Genomic DNA, 22,619 nt, shown 5'->3' with positions numbered 1-22,619 from the left:
CAGGTCATCATTACCACGTGATACCACGATTTTTAGTGCATTTATATTCTAATCCCCCTTGTAGGAAACTCTGGGTAAACGCAGTAATGAATCTACCCTTATCTGAAACAGACTGTTCAGCGTTCATATTTGGAAACACAAAGTTGCATGAAAGCGGAATTCACTAACAGACATAACACTGTATAATAACAAATATACTCGAACATTAAGAATGCTTGTTTATTTACTTTTACTTAGGATGCACGGTAGTCTAGTGGTAGGACGCCGGCTCGTGACCGAAGGGATGCAGGTTCGAGTCACGGCACGGCACTGTGTTGTATCTTTGAGCAAGATACGTTACTCCGCTTGTTCCAGTCTTCTCAGCTGTAAAAAAGTACGTGGTTGGGCAGTGCTAGAATTGTAGAATGCTAGATGTGAGCGCCGAAATGGCAGCACCGATTGTATGCTCCACATGGAGTTGTAAAAGATATATTGGCTGATTGCAAAGGCCCTATAAACACGGATAATAATTTGTGAACCGCTTTGAGACGACCTACGAACAAGGTTGTGATAAAGCGGTATATAAGAACCTCGAATTATTATTATTATTTATCATGGTTCGAATATCTGAATACTGAAGATAAGTACCAACGATATAATGTCAGAAATGTGGGATATATTTATTCGTAGAGAAGACGTTCGTACGGAAGATAGCCCCTACAGTCGTGTGCGCCACACATACACTGTTTGGAAGAAGTAGGAGGCCCTACACTACCGGAGTTGGTAGTCGAACTAGCGTGTCCATAGTCAAAAGTAAGTTCCGTTAGAGAGGGAATCTCCTTGACAGCAAACAAACATAGCTTTGGTACCATCGAGTTGACTCTCACAGGTACCATCGACAGATTTGGGGAACAAGAATGGTTAATATAACGTCCAATGTTCCCACGACATGACGGATCCACGTACGTTTCCATGACACCGGTCCGATGGTGCTCCTTGACAACAATGACATAGTTCATGTCATGCTCAGTTTGGCGCTTTGTTCGCTGTTTTGCCTCTTCAAAAGATAAAATCTCACCAGCGTATTCACAGACAAAGGATCCTGGATCGATGCTTTCGATTGTTCTCAGGCCAAGCCCTTTTGTTTCAGAACGGAACACTTCCATTTTAAAAGATATTCCGTTCTGAATTAATCTGTTTTGACAGTCAGCTGTACACGTACACTGAGTATTACATTCAATGATTGGCACCATGTTTTTACCATCAATGACTGATAAAAGTATTTTTCCATCGTCATAAACCGTGCCATATTTGGCGATGCACGAACACGTTTCGATGCATAGTCTATTTTCACATTTGCAGCCGAGGATTTGGGTTTCAAAATCGTCCATGTCACAGCCGGGGCCTGGTATATTTGTCTTCACATACTGAAATGTACAAGTTATTTATCATTAAATCCTTTACATATATATGCTTACACATTAACTTAGCATTATAGGGTTATGCAATAGTGCCTAGTGTTAATACGCGAGGTAAATATATCGTAACATTATATATTTCCGGCATGACTATATTATAGTTATAGTCATGCCGGAAACATACTTTGTTACAGTTAGGCAGTGGTACGGGAATTCTGAAGTCGACATATATTTACACCATAATCAACAAGGACGGACGGCTTACTACTTCATGTAAACCTTATGATAAAGCCAAATAAAAATATGTTTGTGTTTCCTGTTTCGGCTCCAAAACATTAGGGTATAGGGTAGGTAGGTAGGAAAAACTTTTTTTTTTTCTGGTCAAGAAAATCTCCTGATAACCTCCGACAACCAAGCATGTTAAAAATATATTATGGTTTTAATAAAGTATGAATGGCACCAAATATATAATGTTTTATTCATGTAAAATAAATACACAAAAAAATTACCTACCTAAATGTTTATGGAATGACCAACGTAATTTCAAGGTTATTGGTGTTTTCAATTTGTTCAAATTAATTGAGCAACAAAATAAGTACATTAATATTAACTCTTTTTTTACAGCACAAGTATTTTAATTCGTCATAACATATATAACTCTTCACCATTGTGAACCCAATCTCTCAACTCTAAACTTATCTTCATCTATAAACTGTAAAACTACACAGATCTACAAACAACAGCTAACACCACTAGTATTACTAACTTCCTAATTCTCACTCTAACTTTCTAACTCTCCTCTATATCTCTAGACCTCTTAACTCTGTCTCCCTAACTAAACCTCCTTCCTGAAGACTCCTTAACTCAACTTCCCAACCCAGCTCTCGATCTCCTATAATCAGACTTTACCTTACTATCTGTTCATTAGCTAAATCCTGCTACATTAAAAGTGTTGATATATTAGAATTGTTGATGCTGCTGAAATCCTGCTAAAATTTGATCCCTATACGACTAGGTAAAACTGGCCATAAATCTTTCTAAATTTGACCCCGGCAGTCAGCACCAACCGGAGGCACAACATACACTGACATCACAGACTGAATCCCCCACCTACACACTACAGACAGTCACACTAATCTATAGATCCAAACCTATATCATAAGCACAATTATCTACGGCTACTTAGCTACTATCTTCAAATAAAACTCTGACACTGACCACGAGGCAAGGCTAATATAATACATAGCAAATAATATGTACACTTTGAACAATTAAACGGCTAATAATTATATAACAGACAGTAACTGTGAAAATCAATAAAATGTTCTAGGGTCGGCATGAAAAAAAAGGGTCGGTCGGGAAACGGGAAACACAGCTTTATTTTAATTTGGCCTTATCTTATCTAGAAGTTTCCCTTTCTTGATAGTAGCATTCCTATTTAAAACACTTGCGGTGTTTACGTACTGCAGTTGATTATAAAGTCGTCGGCTTGCTCCGAGTTTTGTAAAATATGTTCGCATGCTGACAGACAAGCTATCAACGCATGCTTTCGAGAGAAGACGGTTGATGAAGACTATGAGCAAGATTGTTGCTTTTTTGGCATTTGATCTATATTTAGATTGCAAGTGTCGTTAGTGAAAGTTATGTTAACAGTCTTTTCGGAACATTTGCTCATATTCTCATTGGTTCGGGTATCCGCGTAAATCTTCTCATGGAAAAGCTTTGTTTTGTTCAGATTTATGGTACGACAATCCTTGATGGGACTCTATGTAATTGCAGAAAAAAAGTTGGTTCGTGTCTGCAGGCTTTTGTGAACATTGCACATTATGATTCAACCGCATGACATGCTCTCAAACGTAAACAACGATTGACCATCGACATAAACTGTTGACACTTTGCAAACACTTGATCCCAAAACGCTATACATTGAAAACGACAGAAGACTTTACCGCGGGACTATTTTGTCCACTTAGGACATCTCAAGTTTGTCTTAAATAATTGATTTTGCTTTCTAATTACGGTAATGTTTACACTTGGGTATCCTCTTGTGTTCGACGTTTTCATTCTTTTGCCAGTAACTTGGATCCAACGACCGTTCCGACAGGTACAATGTAGAAAGAACAGTTTAATACCTATGTTTGACAAGCGTCCTAGTTCTCGTTGATGATTCAGCACGCTTTACTCTCATGTTCGGTCGATAAAGACAAAAATAACATCTTATGGAAATACAATATCAGGTGATTTTTGTAGACTATAGATGCAAGTTTATATCCTTAACAACTTCTGTCTACTGCTTTATTTCAGTTAGAATTTATCCGTTATTGTTGTCCTAATTTAGTTGGAATCACCTTTGAAAAAAAAAAAAATGTATAACAAAAATAAAACTTTAAAAAAATCAACTCTATTGTATATAACAATTCACATGGCAATTATTGATTGACTTCAAACTTATTCTCATCATGCGTTTTTACCAATTAAATGTTTGAAACTTCTTAATTTTCAGATGAAGGATACGTCAGATATACGATGTATACATGTACATTCCTGTAGAAACTTGCGACCAAGTTATGGCGCGAGACAATGTCGGCTTCGATTCACTAGTCTTCAGTACCTTGTTGTAAATCTACTTAACGTCACAATCACCGTGATTACTTTACAGAGAGTGATAAAAGAACAAAGGACAAGACCGGTGATTGTAAATCAATTGTGCTTAGCTGCTTTAACTAATTGTAAGTTATTACTCTGAAGTCGCAACCATAATGATAGGCATTGCTCAGTTTTACTGTCACTGAAATGTCGGCGGGGGTGATAATGGCTCTCAATATAGATTTTTACATAGATCAGGAGCTGAAGGTTTAGTGGGAGTTCAAGAAAGCCGCTGTCTTTTCGTGCAGACGTAACGTTAAATATGAGGGTACGGATAGACGTAATGTTCATCACTCGAAAGGTCATTATGACTTTTGTTTTAGAATTGATGGACTTTAAGTAAATTTTAAAGGGAAAAAACACATTTGTGTTGTAAAAGCAATATTAGCCAAAAAGGAAAGCTATTGCCATCCATTAACTAGAAACAGTTTCACAATACTTTTCGATTGATTTGATTTATTTACGGAAAATTACATCAAACGAAGCAAATAATGTGTAAATGATGAGGGGGTAATTCAACAAGTAGGATTAAAACATATATCTATGTGACACAAGGTGCATCATTTGACTTAGATTTACGTAATATAAAAAGAATGTCACTAACTACTTTTAAAACTGCTTCCCACTTATTTTCTTTCATGTTTCATTATTGAAAAGATAAATATACTAAACATTATTTTCTACGATCAAACACGTCTAAAACTTCCATAAACAGCACAAGTGAATTCAATTTTCAAAGATATATGCTTGAATTGAAAAAAGGAAAAGAAGATTTGTCAAAATTGTGAGCCTACAATCATGCCATCATATTAGACCTAACACTTCAGCTGCCAGCCCATTCGATCAAAGTGTAGCAAATAGTTACACGCATGAGTATTAATTGTACGTGCCGAGTTTAGAGAAAGCTAAAATTACACATGCACCTTTATACCAGAACACTGCTCTAGAATAACGAATCGACAATAACATTTTTACACTTACATACTTAAGGAAAGAAGGTTAACGATCGTGAAATTAAAGTGTCACGTTATCAAAAAGTTCAGTAATGACATGTTTAGTATTGTCATACTCTAAGCCACGGTGTCTAGGCACATGTCAAGATCGCTGACGTGTAGGAGCCTTTGGTAGATCAAGCTAGCATTTTTTTAAAGTTTTCTTTTTATCTGAGCGACGAAGCGTTGTTCATATTTGAATTTTTATTGCATCAAATTAGCTGCAGAGTGATACAGTACTGACCGACTTTAAGTTAAGATGCCTTTGAAATACCGATAGTCTTTTGGAAACAGGAGGACAAAACCACACAGTTACAACACAGTGCCGTGACGTGACTCGAACCCGCAACCGGTTAGGAGGAAAACAATAATTTATTGACGTAAAAGAAAAAAAACAAAACACTCTTGGAATCTCATCATAAGACGTATCAAAATGTCTTTGTAATTTAACAAGGTTCATATTAACAATCATGGTAATTGACTTGAATGTATGTAACATAAAACGAGGATCAATATATACTTTCTACATCTGGTTCCCGTTGAATTTCGATAGTGATTAACTATTGAAAAAATAAAAACATTAGATATTTTAATTGGGATTAATTACGTGTAAAAGTTCCGTAAATTGCACTAGTGAAATAGATTTAAAAAACTTGGAATTCAGATAGCCAGCATAATAGTCCAAACAATTCACTGTCAACCCATTTTCGTATTTCACTCCATAAATAGTAGCGAAGCTGAGTATGCACTGTTCACGTCGAGTCTTAAGAAAGCTAAAATTATATTTACAGCCAATTATGGCTTGGACACTACTCTGGAATAAAAATCAACTATGACATTTTAACACCTACAGCTGGAGAGGTTGATATTTTCTGCTACTAAAGAAAAGAAATTTAACGTTCAGTAATGATGTGTTCATTATTGTCAACTACAGGCAAATGTCAATATATCATTGCTGACGTTGATGAGCCTTTGGTGTCTTTTTATTTCCAGTTCCTAAGAAATATACAAGGAGGTAGTTTTTGAAATTTCCTGTTTTTCTGCGACAAAATTTAACGATGTTTCTAGAGGTCCAATTAGATGACTAGGTTATACCCTCATTTTTATTCTTTATAATCTCTCTTCATTAAATGAGGTTTATAATAACGCAATCCTGATTGGCTTGAAGTTAGATCCCATCAGAATACCGACAGTCTTTTGGAAATATTCTTCCAACACAAATAAATGTCAACAGCAATGTTTTCAACATAACACGAGAACAAAGCCCCCATTAGATTGCCTTCTCTTGATACCAATGGAATATTAAACACTAGCAGTCTCATCTCTAATGAGCACAGCGCAACTTAATATAGGATTGACATTTAAGACAAATAGACTGATATCTCAAATCTTGAGAAATCAACTGAACAAATGGGTGATATTTTATTTAGATGTCGTTTACACGTTTCTCATGAGGTGTCTAGAACATTTCAAAATCCATATTCGATAATGAATTGGTGCCGTTAGATAAGCAATATTACAATGTACTTTGTCCTTCTCACACTTCGGGCAGTATGGCGATTAAGAGTGTAAAAAGCGGTTACGTTTAGTACGTGAAAGATATCTCTACACACGTCTGTTTAAGAAGACACGTGCGAAATGTCTAGGAGATTAATCTGTAGCGTAGTCTGTATTGGATACACGATGAATTTGGAGACAAATCGATGAATAATCAAGATCATTTGAAGGAATCTGGTGAGTTGGTTTGAGTAATTATCATTATCATTATCAATGATTAACGGCCCATCAACACAGGATAGATCATTAGGACCAACAAAAGGTCGACTAAAACAAATGCTACATGTCAATAAAAACATCAAACTAAACTGAAAGGTAAAAAACAAACGTCAAATTGAATATTGAAAGTGGCTATGATGACTCAAATTTTATGTAAAAGACCAACAGCTTTCAGATAGCCTAAAATTGAAGAGACAGTTATGTTTTCGAAAAAGAGATTTAAGACATGTAATGCTATTATAGAAATGTTCTCGAGTTGACTGAAAGTCGATACAACCTATCAACAAGTGCTTTACTGTAAATGGTTCCTGACACGGCGCCTCTGTCTGTAGCTAGGATGCAAGAATACCAATACTGTCCAACTAAGTAATCTTAACGGACTAAAAACATTTCATGGAGTTTGGACAACAGTTTGTTAACGATAGGATTAACAATGACATATCTGTTCTTAAAGTTAATATGTTGGTCAAGCTACAAATGCAGATGTTTAAATAGTTTAGTTGGACATAATGGCACAGACACCCCAACATCTATGATACCATAGCGGTTCAGTCGGTATTTATGGATACCTTATTGTTATATTACAACTAAAGATCATCATTACCAGTAAAATGATCTTTCAATTTGACACCTACTGTATACTGAGGAATTTTTGTTGCGTTTTAATATTCGCCACCTATTATTCTGGCGAGGGCGAATATTTGACAGGGTGAAATTTTCCCGGTATACAGTATTTTGACGTAAGGTTATAAAATGAGTATGCTTTCACAAGTAGAATATCATTATGAATCCTTTCCAAAAGTCCTTGTTACACAATGTTTTATGAAGTATGTCTACTATAGGAAGATATGGAACTGGTGAGATATCATTATAAGGGTTTCAGAATTACAAAGGGAAATTGATGTCATGAACACTAAATAAACTTTAACTATTATGTAAATAGAAATAAAGTACATTCCTACATGTACTATTGTCTTATTTTTATTTCTCGAAGGAGTTATTTCGGGTATTTAAATCATTCGTGTCAAGCAAAATAAACATGGCGCGGAAATTTTCACTCGGTCAGTGTGTCTAGCCTAGGATAATCGAGAACAGATCGCTAAAAACATTTTACTAATAATCCCAATTCCAGTAGTGCGATTTGTTATCTAAGTAGGAAAGGTAGCACAAATCTAAATGCATGCATCAGTCTTGGTATTAATTGAAAAAATAATGTTAACCTATTTAATGTGTAGAATGATTTCATGATAAAGATATATATAAAATACAGAAACTTACCAAAACTTAAAATTTTGTAAATTTCATTTCCGTTCGGCTATTTTGCCAATTGGTCCTTAGATCTATTTAGATGATACATTCTCACCCGTTCAGTCGAGCAACCACTGCTGAATTCCATGCCATGACACATTGATTAAGTCAATATGATGCTTAAAAGGCCAGTTACAAAAGAAGCTTCGGAACCAGGTGAACCCAAGACCAACATTAAACACCGATCAAATAATATTGATTTAGTAGGCCTTAGTATATACGTTCAACTACCGTTTTTTCTCCCCACAGATAAACTGATGATAGTTTTAATGTCAATTCATAAACACTAGGGACACGTGGAGGGTATCCGATGACAGCTGACGTGGACACTTCCGTAGTCAGAACCCTATGAAATGTCATCATTGTCAGAAACAAGCTTAATACGCACGCACGCACGCACGCACGCATTTCAATCGTTAAAAGAATTAATTTTAACGCGTTAATCGTATTAATAAAATCTATTACCTGTAACTGAGCGAGATCGGGTTATCTCAGTCGAGGGTTAAGATTCTGTTAAGATTCTGTTACATAATCTTAGCCCGAGACTGAGATATCCCGATCTTGCTCAGTTACAGGTAATTGATTTTTTTTTCTCGCACCTTTTAGTTAAAAAAACCACCCTATTCAATTTTGCTAAAAACTACAAGTATCCCGCCTTGGGCCTCAATTGATAATGACCTCTTCACTACCTCAGCTACATTTGAATGCTTCCGCATAAAAACGAAGTCCGTCCTTACATAGATAACAACGTATTTTGCAGTGTTGATTATATTTTATCTACATCATCAAATATCTTACAACATCAAAACTATACAATAACGACAAAACAGAACATTTATAATGCAAATTGTCAATTTCAAGCAGTTAAATGGGCATCACGGTGAAGTAATTTTATTTTTTTGTCTTTTTTTCAAATACTACATAAACATATCAAGTGAGACTCCTTATGGAAAATAACGATCGGATTTAGCTGAAATAGAATCATAAAAATGATTAAATCTAAGAAAATCATCGGTATTTCTACCTGTCTGACCAACGTTTTGTTCAGGGATTTCCCTCTACTAGCGCATGCGCATAGCACACCATTTCTTTGTAAACAAAATGACTGGCCGTGTGAAGTAAGCGAAAGAAAAGTGTTGTACCGTGTCAGCTACGAAACGAAAAGTTGCCAAATGGTCAAAAGATAGCGCAAGGAGTACGTTACGGAATCATTATTGCAGGTGGGCAGTATTCAAAGGAGAAAATAACTGCCCTAGCAGTTAGTACGGTGCATGAATTCTTCCGGATTGCCGGTTAAGCTGAAATGGAATCGACAGAAATGCTAGCACTGTTTATGTTATGAATAAATATCTAAAACTATTAAGCTCGCTTGTATCTTTGTCTGAGTTTGAACACAGATGAACTTAGTTTAATATGTTAATGGGCATGTATTGGAGAGAATTTACATTGTGTTTCTATAATTATACAGTGGTTTATGCGAAAGGAAGGGATAAGTGACTGGTTAGTTTGATTTTGCCATGAGGCCCTCCAAGGGATATCTGTTGTGATGGCCCACGGCGTATTTTCTGGGTCATCGAGATACGTGCGCTATTAGATTTACATAATTTATAATATTACCGGGTTCAGTAACATGGTATAATTTAATTATATTGCTGAATTAAACGATTACTTTTGTTTTTACATGCAAGATTTAAATCAGTACTAATATGAATATATATAAAAAAAACCAGAAAGGTTTGTTCCTTGGTGTAGGGAAGGTGTTCAACCCCGTACCATCTGTACCGGTCACATTCCGGTACTAAATTTAATATATATTTATAAATATCTACTTTATGTTTATGCCTATTATCATTGTTGACATTTAATTGTAAATGTATGACGGGAGAAGGCTGTGATCAATTGTAAAAACTTGTGCCCCATCCCTTGTTCAATTTTATTGGCAACAAATATGTTTAAAGCTAAATACATTTAAATTTTGAATATTGGCAAGCGTGCAATTACCTTCTGATGATGAATGATTACTGTTCAATAAGTTTGAATACGGACTTAAAAATCATAGTACTTGGTTTCATAGCGCGGTAAGAAGTTGCAGTTGCCTGACGGCCCTCTCTGGGGGCCCCTCTGGAAACCGTTTCATCTCGCTCAGACCGCCTATATAGTCAGGTGACGTTTTCGGCGCTATTTTTAGCAGGGCTTTCCCGAACAATTCAAGTGGTCAAAGTGGACATTTGGAACGGACTATGAATATGGGAATAGCGAGGTAACGTAAGTGGAAGTGCATACAATACATACATTCATTAAAGAGGTCTGAGGTGCGAGAAATGGTTATCTTCAGCAACGACGATAGCTGAGGTTTCCAAATGTGTTGGTAATCCCCTTTACGTGTATTATATTCTATTTTGCTGGTTTCCCGAAACCTTGGTAAAATCATGATAAACTATAATGTTGCATTGTTACAAATACGTAAATCCCGTAGGACCAGGAATCAGATAAATGTAGCTTGACACCAGTAATAACTTCTGGCTCAATTTAAATGAGAGTTTCGTTTTATTAATAGCAAAGGGATAGCAAAATAGAACTTCCGCTAAGATATAAATAGATTGTTCACTCCCTTTAAATTGACAGTTATCACTGATCACGCCCACCGCCGTAAACTGGTGTGAACCGCATCCTGTAGCTGACGCGATGCGGAAATCGCCAGAGATATACCTGGTTAATTTTTCAACATATTCAAACTAAATTGCTTTATATATCAATTCCACCCACGTATACAAACTCAATAACAATAGAACTGATGGGTGATATTGCATTAAAAAAGATTCATTCATCTACCCAGTGATGCTTTACTTGTCATTTGATATGCTTTTAATACTAAATCAAGCACATAGTTTCACTCGGTGACTAGGTGTTACGTCTATTATATGACCTGAGTACGTCATCTGCTGAATGATTAAAGTTATGGGAACTCAATTTCTCGACATAAAAAGAGTACCACAGGGCCCGTATTTCTCAATTATTTATTTTGCTACTTGATGCAGAAAAAGCGCCGAGATGTTTTCGAATAGTTTAGACCATAACGACCACCTCAGATTTCTAACTGGTCAAAGCAAGTGGAAGAGTAATGGCAGGAACATTGGAATGTTTGGATACAATCATACGTGGAATGCGAATTAGTAAAATTGTGTTGGCTTATCAGATGACAGGGGGATCCATATTGGGTTTCGAATCAAACCAATAAATAAGAACATCAGAACCATGAAAGCTTTATATTAATTACTTGAGGTTACCATTGACCTAATGCAGGGACGTATAATGTCCCTGCCTAATGTAAGTTGAAAAAAACCTGAAATCTTCTCGGCTTATTTGAATTTGAATTGGTTAGAAAAATAACAAATCTTAGGACCAAGGGAAAATATTTGTGCATAATTTTGTCGAAATCGGAAAGAAATTGAAATTGTCGAAGTTAACCAGGGAACAAAGCAGACATTTTGGATTTCAATTCAGCCTGAAAGAACCAGCTCGCTACGCGACACATCCTTTGGTCATTTTGTAACAATTTTTGTAAATGTTTCCTTAGTATTAGGTAAGAAGTTGAAATATCTGTCATACCGCCAAATTAAACCCTGCCCCTCTGGTCCAAAGGGAAGTCACATCCTTAATTTATAAAATGCTAATACATTACAAGATGATCGAGAACAAATTCAATCCAAATCTTTTCTCTCGCGTTTCAAAGGAGTATGGTTTTTAAAGATCATCTCATGTTTCCCATTTTGAGTCCCGCAGGAAATGTCACATTCTTTATTTATATGACATGAAATTCCCTCGGCCAATGCGAAATAACGTCAAATTCTATTCACCCGTAAATGTACTACACCGATTCCATTGATCGATGATCAAAGGATATTACAAGACTAATTCGATAAAAAAAATCCGTTTTTCTAACTTCAAATATGAACTAAAACTGGACCATCATTTTAAATAACAATTTTGTAGCCGACACACAGTGTCGAAATTGTAAGAAACCAATCACAAAAGCATGCATTGTAAATAAACTGGCATTAATAAGTATATTTTACTTTCAGTTTGGTGATAATTACATTCAAGATCAATCTAATTAAAATTATATCTTCACATCGCTCCCGTTTACTGATATGTCACTTCAACCCGACATATCAGTAAACGGAAGCGATGTGAAGATATGATTTTGATTAGATTGATTCAAGATATCGAGCATTGACAGTTTTTATTTTTTTTCGGGCCCTTCACTCAAATATGTATAATGTGTCCATTCTTTTGCAGAAATTAATTCAAACAGTTTAGCCACAGCAATGGAAGTTATATTTTAAGCTTAAATCACAAAATGCATTGCGATTATTGCGGTTCGTTTTGCATATTATAAATCCGGATCTTTAACAGTGCACACCTGATGTTAGTTCTGACGCATACGTACCTTGCTTGTTTTCTTGTCTTGTATCAGTGTTTTTTCACTACTGTATATGGCTATCGATTCCAGACCTTCTGTCCAGTCGAAAGGATCTATTGAATGCATAGTACATAGAATATTAAATTTTAACTATTACTTTCTAATGACAGGAAGTTGTAAATTGTTATAATAAATAAATCGGACTCCGACTTCCATTTTCCGACGTGAAACTAAATGCGCCAAATCTTCACACCCACTATGAAGCACCGACACCTAAATGTTTTAAGTCAGTTTGAAGTTATCGTTTGTTTTCGAAACAGTTTTCTGTCTTTTGTGAACTTAAAAATTAGCATCACATCTTGTTGTGAAATAAACAAGGAAGAAACTGCGGTAACGTGGATTGAAGCATAATGATTTTCGTTGTACAAAACCATTTTCAATAAAGGAAATTCCAAAACAAACTATACATCAGGGCATATTGATTTGAGAGTCGATATTAATAGTCGATTTAATGCAGTACCTTTTTCGAGAGAATACAGTTCATGTATTTTTTTAAACAATATACACATTATTGCCAGATTTCCCTCACAGTGATATAATCAACAGGTTAACGAGATCTGCTTCTCTTTAAATCAAGACACGTTTGGCCGGCGTGGACGTTAAGTTTACTCTGTGTGAGAATATAAATTACATCTCGACGAACAACCATCCTCATCTCTCTCCCTAGACAGGAATACAAAACCTGCTCCTGGTGATTTAATGGGATGAAAATACGGGTTTTACAGACAGCAAACATAATTCACGTTCAAGATATAAAATAATTGCTATTTTTAAGTTCAACAATTCATTGTCAAAACAAATATACATAAAAGTATTTCACTTCCTTGTAACTTATATAAATATAAATATATATAGAAGATACTTGTTTTTGAAAAATTGTTTACACAGCAGTATAACGGGTAATACGGTGATAAACAAACCTATGATAAGACAACAGGTTGTATCTTTATATCAGTTTTCCAATGAGCATCCGGTATAGTTATCATTTTTATCATTAATTCATTGTTTTACATGCGTAAGACGAGGAAGAGAAGCAGCAAGTTTATCGTACACGAAGACCACACCCTCTCTCTATCATACCGTCATTCATACTTGTTATGTAGTTAGAAATCCATACCAACAGTTGGGCAAATTATGATAAGTACATAGTAAATAAAATATGACCTAAAATTAATGGGTTGTACATGACAACTGCTAAGGTGTGGTATTATATTTGGTTAGTGTAGAACTTGTAAAGGTAAACAGTGTTATAAAATATTACCAATCGACAGAAAATCACATGGATTTTCTAGACAGAAGTGTGATTGAGTATATGTTAGTCTCATTGGTTTTGGTTTGGTTTTATTTTTTTTAGCTTCATATAAACAGGTAAGGTCATTTAGGGGCATGCCTCCATGTGTGTTGTGTAAATGTGGATGTGTTTATTTGTGCCGGAAACAGGATTGGTGTACTTGCCTCCTTGTAATAGCGCGGATCTGAAGCCGACTGTATATGTCTTTCTCACTGAAATACCATGCCGACAGTTCCCAGCACAGCATTCCATTTTTAAGGACTTTGGTATGTGGTTAGAAGTAGAGAGAAATATAAAGATCCCTAATATTGCAATGGGTGCAGCAGATTTATTTGACATACTATATACCAACAATACTATGTAATAAAACATGAAGATTAACATATCCTATTAGATTGTATTCAGATATGATGTGATATCTAGTGTGTGTCTAAGGTTCATCTTTTAAGACACAAGTTCCGTAGACTCTGCTGGTGGATTTCTCAGTCCCCGAGGCTTGCCGTAACTTTGACAGCCACAGTTATCTCATAAGAGTAATGACTTGGTATGAATTTGAAGTTTCACTCCAGTTTTTGAAAATGCGTTATGAGGGGGTTTTACGCAGATCCCCTTCTAAATGTATGTCTATTGCAGATAAGACTATTTTGGATTTCTACTTTTTTTGTTCCGTAACATCAGCAGTGAACCCTAGAAAGACGAAACAGCTGTATGGTGAAGTGCAATTCAATTTTGGCAAACTTAATAAATTACCAACTGTTTAAGATGTAGTCCCAGTCGAATTGAACTATAGTTATTTTTCATAGAATCAACAAGGGAGTTGCAGTTATTTATAGAATCAACAAGGGCGTTGCAGTTATTTATAGAATCAGCAAGGGAGTTGCAGTTATTTATAGAATCAGCAAGGGAGTTGCAGTTATATATAGAATCAGCAAGGGAGTTGCAGTTACATATGGAATCAACAAGGGAGTTCAAGTTATTCATATAATCAACAAGGGAGTTCTAGTTATTTATAGAATCATCAAGAGAGTTCCAGTTATTTATAGAATCAACAAGGGAGTTGCAGTTATTTATAGAATTAACAAAAGAGTTTCAGTTATTTCTAGAACCAACAAGAGAGTTCCAGTTATTCATATAATCAACAAGGGAGTTCCAGTCCAGTTATTTATAGAACCAACAAGAGAGTTTCAGTTATTTATAGAACCAACAAGAGAGTGTCAGTTATTTATAGAACCAACAAGAGTGTTTCAGTTATTCACAGTAGAAAGGTTTATGAGACTGGATATACTCTTAAAGTGGAATTAATGAAATGTGGAAAGTAGATTTTGAAAAAATCAACACATCATCTGATCACTTTTACCATCCTCAAAATATAGCGAAAATTGATATTGAAATAAACATTGAGTTCCTTGTTGAGGTCGATGGCAAGATTTTCCTACGTAGCATTTGGTTGACTTGTTTTTGTTTTCATTTGAGACTGAATTGATTGAAGAGCGTATGAGAACTGGAAACAAAACGCCTTGCCAATTTCCTCTATTCCGTATCCGATATATCGACGATGTACATTTTTTGAATAGAAAGATACTTATCGACCATGTCGATCGTATATACCTCCTTAAATCATTGAGAAATATGCTATTTCTTTGTGTGATATGAAGACCGATATATTTTAGTAGATGTACCTTGTTGCTTGGTTATCATTACATGTACTCCGGTTCCCACTATAAGGACATGACATTAATTGTATATCCTTAGGGTACACGGCAAATGTCGTAAATGAAGCCGAAGACTCTAACCCTTTCGCTACATCTGGGCCCGTATTCATGAAACCGTTCAAATGCTAAAGCATTGATTTTGTGCTCGAGCAGAATTTCTTGTTCCCGTTATAAATTTATAAATAAAGTGTCATTTTGTCAATGATTTGGAAAAAAACATTGAAGAGACTTTAAGCCGAATACTGTTTTCTATGTTTACATTTGACTTTTTGATCGTTTGGCAGGATTTAAGCTAGTTACAAAAAGTTGTTTTAAGCACAGTGTCCATGCTTGAGCATGAGAACGATTTCATGAATATCTCATCTAACTCTGGTCTTGTTCTCCTTGTACTTTTTCATTGGTCTCCATGCAAAGCGCTCCTTTGCTCAAGTTTTCTTTTCGTCGCTTTTAAATGTCTAATTAAGTAATATTAGTAGCACTTCGAATATTTCGTTCATTTATAACGGTCGTTATGTATACGCATTAGGATGCAGCCATTGCTTACTTCGCCGTCAAATAACTTTAAATGTGCTTCCGTGGAATAAGAGGTTTGTCAATTTCCCTTTTTTTGTGTACAAACAGGCATAATGGATGCCGAATATGTTCCATGTTTCTAAATCTGAAGCGTGAACGGCGCCATGTTTGAAACAGGCATTAATCCGTCAAGCCTTTTTCCATTGCGTATACGCTAATTTATACGCAGTCAGATTTTACTAAGCTAAAGAAGGGAAATATGTAAATACATTTTAGAATTTGGTCATTTACTTTGATGCATGAGTGCAAAGTGTATGTAAATGTAAGTCAAAATTACGGTCAGCAGCAGCAATGGTATTAAGGTCTGTTTTCGTTTTTAGAATATCAATTATATTTAATTAAGTTCTCTCCAGTACTCAATTCAATTCAATTCAATTTATTGACTTTAGGCCTGACGGCCCATGAGTACATATTACATGTACATAACAGTACTTAATGTGAAAGAAATAGAACCGATCATTGTAATATGAAACAGATCTGTTTAGTTCTTCCTTCGGACATTTTGTTTTTATGATCAGTCTCAAAATATAACATGCACAATGAGGGATCAATGGAAATCTACATATCAAATTTGAGAAAGGTCCCTAAAGTCATTCCTGAGAAATAACACTAAATATCAAAAATCGAAGATGGACGATAGTCGGCCATTTTGTTCATCTGATCAGTTTCAAAAGTTAAAATGAACTATACAGGACAGTGGGGAACCTGCATATCAAATTTGAGAAAGAACCCTCCAATGCTTCCTTGGAAATAGCACTAACACACCTTAACTGTCAAAATCAAAGGCAAAATCATAAGAAAACATGCACAACTACAAACCAAGGGGAAGCTACATATCAAATTTGAGAAATATCCCTCCAGTCCTTATTGAGAAATAGCCATCACAAACATTTACTGTCAAAATTCAAGTTCTGATCAGTCTCAAAAGTAAAAATGCACAAATAGTGACGCAGGGGGAACCTTCATATAAAATTTGGAAAAGATCCCCCCAATGCTTCCTAAGAAATAGCGATAACAAACCTTCACTGTAAAAATCCAAGATGACTGCCTGTCGGCCATTTTATTTTCCTGATCATTCTCGAAATTTAACATGCACATCTACAGATCAAGGGGAGCCTTCATAACAAATTTTGGAAAGATCCCTCATGCACGTTTTTGAGAAATAGCGATAACAAACCTTTAATGTCACAATCCAAGATGGTGGCCTTTCGGCCATTTTGTTAATCTGAACAGTCTCAAAATTGAACATGCACAGCTACAGACCATGGGCAAGATCTCTCTAATACTTCCTGAGAAAAAGCCATAACAAACCTTCACTATCAAATTCCAAGATAGCTGCCTGTCGGTTATGTTGTTTATCTGATCAGTCTCAAAAGTAAATATGCACAACTAGGGACCAATGGGAACCTACATGTACATATACAAATTTGAAAAAGACTTCTCTGGTACTTCCTGGTAAATATCGATACCAAGAATTGTTTAAGGACGGGCAATAGACGCAAGGCGATTTGAATAGCCCACCATCAGATGATGGTGGGCTAATAAGAACGTAAAATCTAGATGTGACGATTATGATAGATTTGTAACTGAAATATCTTTATATAGCCTGCATACCAAATCGAGCAGAATGGTCTGAGAAGTTATTTCCTTGATTGTTTCACCACAGAATGCCATCTCTCCAGATGTATTGCCATAACATCATATTTGAAATCAACTATTAATATCGCTGTCGCCGATTTAAAAAATAATTTCTGCGTCTCCCATAAAGAAAATATCTATTTGCAGGGGAATTTTTCCATTTTTCTTCCTAAATCCATGGTCTGCAATTTGTTTACAATGCTGCTAGAATGTATTGATTTTTTTTTTAAATTTTGAAGCAGTGTTTATGCTTTATGCCACTTAGAGGATATATAAGTGTTCGAACAGGCAACCCTCTTGAGACTTTATAGACAAACAGTCAGACAAAATTAATTATATTGCAATACTCGGCACGATCAGAGACGTCGCATAAAGCCGTGTGTGATGATTGTACCTGTAATTGCTATGTATCCGGGGAAATTGTTCAACGAGTTCTCCGAAAACTCGAATTGAACGTCATATGACAGATAAATTGACCTCGGTGAAGGGATAAACAGTGTTTTATCACCGAAAACAAGTCGTTCTTTTTCAATTTATCTTTTTGATCCACTGACAGCAATAAAAAAAAGTACCAACCAAACACGAGCTCTAGTCGAGATATGGAATTGAAGCAAGGTTCGCAGTAATACATGCTGAATCCTCCGTGTATATTTGTATCGTTGTTCGATGACTATTTTAAACATTTATTTGTTGTCTGACCGCATCGGAATGGTCAAAGTGTAACCTTTGAACCTCAGTGAAGGACGCTTAATTTGTTGTGACAAGGACTAGGCGTTAGAACAACACGACAGAGCGTCAGGAATATGACGTCAGAGGAACAGGGCTTGGTGAAAACACTAGTTATGGTGTTAATTATAGTCAGATGATATACGACCATGTCAACCTTATGATATATGATTCATTGTGTATACTTCATATAGTTGCTTGAGGGAATTCAAAGAATAACCTGATATGTTTCCGTTTGTTATTTATTATGTTTTTGGAAATATTGCCTTCTGTAAAATGTCGAGATAACGGGCAAAATCTGAGTTCAAAGTGAAAAAGAGATGACAACAGCTTGAACTGAGGAGACATCAAAAGAGGTTCCCAGACAAACACACAGGACTAAAACACAGTCAGGCAAAAGTGGGGATATATTCGATTCAACCAATTACTTTTATATAGAGTAAATAAAGCAGAGGTATAATACATTGCTTTGTCACACCCTCAAGGTAGGGAAAGATTCCATTGATCCTCAACTGTTGTATAACGTTTCTTCTATGTGCTACTGTAGTTGGTCACTTAATGAAACATGAAAACATTTGTCACATCACCACCAGAGAAGGACAATAAACACCATTACATAAGGCGACACCCTAATGCCTTAAGGGTCGGACCCATTACACACGTTTTCTTATCAAATCTTTGTTATGGATGTATAATTTAAAACCCAGCAGAAACATTATATTAAAGCACCCCTGAAAAAATCATAAAGAAAAACAAGGATTTGTGGGACGTTCGAACGCAGTTTGGTGTATCTATATAAGTCTATTTACCTAGCGCTTGGTATATGGAATATAATTAAACACATTTAATTTTCCAATTTCGACCTTAAACTATAATACTTTAGATTGAAACACCTATCATATGAATATAAATATTACAATTAACATTATTAGCATTACAAGACATTTTGCGACAAAAAGACAAGCCAAAACATTCAACGCAAGTAAGCTTAATGTACAGAATCTGACAGATTTATGAAAGCTATGGATTTTCTAGAATTTTATTGAGAACTTGGAATTTTGTGAGGTTATGACCCTCATCCACAGAAAATAAAAGTCATGTTTACTAATTAGAAATATAGATACAACAGCAGTGGAAAAGACAAGATTTGATTCTGTATTGTGCATCGGAGCATTTATTGCATTATTCTTATATGGACGTGTGCATTCCTCCTTTTTGCGATGTACTTTAAAGGGTCATCAAGCTTTAAGTAAACCCGATCAGTTGAAAAGTCAGTTAACAAGTACCAACAATAGACATGTTTTATCTCCCCCTAAAGCTGCGTGGGCATTTCTCCATTTTACGAGTTTTCCTAGAACGTTTTTAACACTCTTTTATCGTCTCACAAAGACATTAAACCTATGTGCTCGATCGTACGTAAACATTTCTCTGCAGTAACGGCCACGTTTTTGCCTGAACATTTCTGTAAAGTGTATTTGTTTTAAACTTTAAACGCGCAGTTTCCGGTAATCATATAAGCCTAGCTCCCACTACAAGTTGCTGCCGTTAGACGGCACCATGCTGTAAATGTGAATATTAAAACATAAAAAGACGCAACTTTTGCCCCACTAATTGAGACACCCTGCTATCAGTGTTTATCAACAACCTGTCAACGATAACTGGAACTGAATCCTCTGTTTGCCTGCTCTTATGGGTAGACACATGTAGCTATTGTGGTTTAAAATGGCGGCCTGTTCAGTTGTGCAATATCGTATTTCACAGTGTATTTAAGAACAACTGGTGCCTGTTACGTGTACATGTGCTCTCACTAACACAGAATTGGTACCACTTCACGATGAGATAACAAGTATCAAAGGGACAATTCACTCGTCAGTGGGTTACAGTAGCATCAGCTTACGTGTACGTGATATAATGATGTATCAGTATTCACTTGATCCTGACATGTTCTTTAGATTAAAGGTGTAATATATTTTCTTTGTTCTTGTGTATTGAAAGGCAAACTATCAAAAGGCACGACATTTTCCTCCGCCACGACAACATCACCTTCCCCCTTAGCTGCGTCGTAATAAAAAAGCTCTATAGAGTTTATGTTTGTTGTTGACAGTGTTCATGGCGTTAAATAAATATCATTTATTTATTTATTTATTTATTTATTTATAATATGTATGTGGAAACATTTTAAACATCAACTCTAAAATCTATGATTTTCGTCTCGAGTTGTACATTGTTAAGTAACAGCAATCTATCAAATGTAAACAGCTACATAGATAAACGAGAATAGGACCCCCGATACCTATTCAATAGTACTGTACAGTATGTAGGGATTTCTAACATTTGATGATTCTGTCGAGCTTGTTAGGAGAGATGCACAGCCTTCAGGGATTGGTATATAGCTAACCAAACAAAATGTCTCGACAAATTAAGACAGATATGTGAACATCCATGGCACTGTCAGCTGGCTAGACAAATTCTGTCAACGATTCGTGCGTAAATTGACAGAAAATACGCATCATCGTCCAAGTTAGCAACACGCGCGACGTGGTATACGACAGGTGCGCCAACTGGGGTCTAAATGGTTATTTATGACTTGCTGTCTTTGGCGTGCTGTCTACAATAAACTATCGATGTTTTTGTATCAAACACAATTCTGGATTTGTCTATTCTTCAAAACAAAATTTTATCTTCATATTTATTTCCGGGTTTTGAGGTTTTTGTAAACATTTTGTGAATGCTGAACGTAACCCAGTTGATACAACCTTTAACAGTGATAATTCATACGTTATGCCAAAAGTGCCTTACATTGAACTACACAGCTGTGTCGTCCTTATATGTCTCTTTGCTGATGCTAGGGGCCGAAACGTTGAACAATCCAAAACTGGTCATAGCTACTGTTGAAACAGATGGGGAGTTGAATAAAACCCCCTTAATTTATAAATTGAATATTCAGACGCGTACATGTTTAATTTCAAATTGTATGAGCCGTGCCACTACCTGAAAGAGATACATGTGGCTATTAAGGTAACGGCAACAATCGGACACTAAACAAATCTTATAGCAGTGTCTACAGTCTTGTACCTTGCAGGATGACGTAACACACACATACAGATGAATATTATAGATACAGTAAGATCACAATACACAATATTTAAACACACAATGTAGGAAAGTTGCATCAAAACGTGTTTGCCTGAAATGAAAGTAGGAAAGTTGTTGTAAGAATATTTTGTTTTCATACCTTAAGGACAAGACGTACTTGTATTATCTTGTTTAATACAAAAAAGGCATTTTCTGTTGTTTTTGCATCTTTAAAAAGCTCTATAAGTGAATAGAAAGGAACAGAAAACCCTGACTATTCCGACTGAACATTCTGAAAAACGAGGAAACAAGATTGTCCGGAAGTAATAATGACTAGCGCACCTCATATGATAATTTTTCGAGTCACCTGACCCATAATTCTTTCGAAGGTTTTACTTTTTACAGAAATTAGCATAAAAACTCGAACGTTAACTACGTTGAATATCCAGGGCTTCTAGGAGAAACAAGAGGCATGTATCGCTAACCTGAATATTTAAGCATTCATAGCAACATAATCTCATTAAATATTCTATTGCGCTACAAATATTTCCCTCACACATTTTGTCGGCTCCATCTGTTGAAACTACCAGCCAAATGTTATTAAAAGATTCTATGCTTTTTGGTTCCTCTTCAGATGTTGTTTGACATTTTTTTCCGTGTAACCTTGTAAGTAGGTCAATGTCATTTTCCTTCTCCAAAAAGCTACCAGCCAAATCTTATAAATCCATTTCTTTTGGTTCTTCAGAACAAATTATTTGAAAAGTTGTTGACCACTGTGACCTTTAAAATAGGTTGGGGTCATTTTCATTTGCAAACTTTGGTGAGCTCTATCCCAGGAAGGTACCAGCCACATAAAATAATGTTATGTCTTTCGATTATTTAGAAGAAGTCGTTTGATGTTTTTGACATATTTGACACCTGTGACCTTCAAAGTAGGTCAGAGTCCTTGTCATTCTCAAACTTTGTCAGGCTCGATCTCAGGAAGCTAATATGAAGATTTTA

General features: G+C 35.7%; 1 protein-coding gene across 1 annotated transcript; it reads right to left on the bottom strand.

Moving 5' to 3' along the window:
* Positions 1–523: 523 nt before the first annotated feature.
* Positions 524–12,731, bottom strand: LOC110465188 (histone-lysine N-methyltransferase SETMAR-like). Its single transcript, XM_021520847.1, has 2 exons — positions 12,570–12,731; positions 524–1,406 (listed from the first exon to the last, which is right to left on the bottom strand). The coding sequence occupies exons 1-2, from the start codon at positions 12,666–12,668 to the stop codon at positions 660–662; spliced, it is 846 nt and encodes a 281-aa protein (XP_021376522.1). The 5' UTR covers positions 12,669–12,731; the 3' UTR covers positions 524–659.
* Positions 12,732–22,619: the final 9,888 nt, after the last annotated feature.

Source organism: Mizuhopecten yessoensis, unplaced genomic scaffold, assembly GCF_002113885.1.
Source record: "Mizuhopecten yessoensis strain PY_sf001 unplaced genomic scaffold, ASM211388v2 scaffold11059, whole genome shotgun sequence".
In the NCBI taxonomy this organism is placed as follows: Eukaryota; Metazoa; Mollusca; class Bivalvia; order Pectinida; family Pectinidae; genus Mizuhopecten; species Mizuhopecten yessoensis.
The sequence above is the reverse complement of the archived record's forward strand: the minus strand, read 5'-3'. Positions and strand labels throughout refer to the sequence as shown.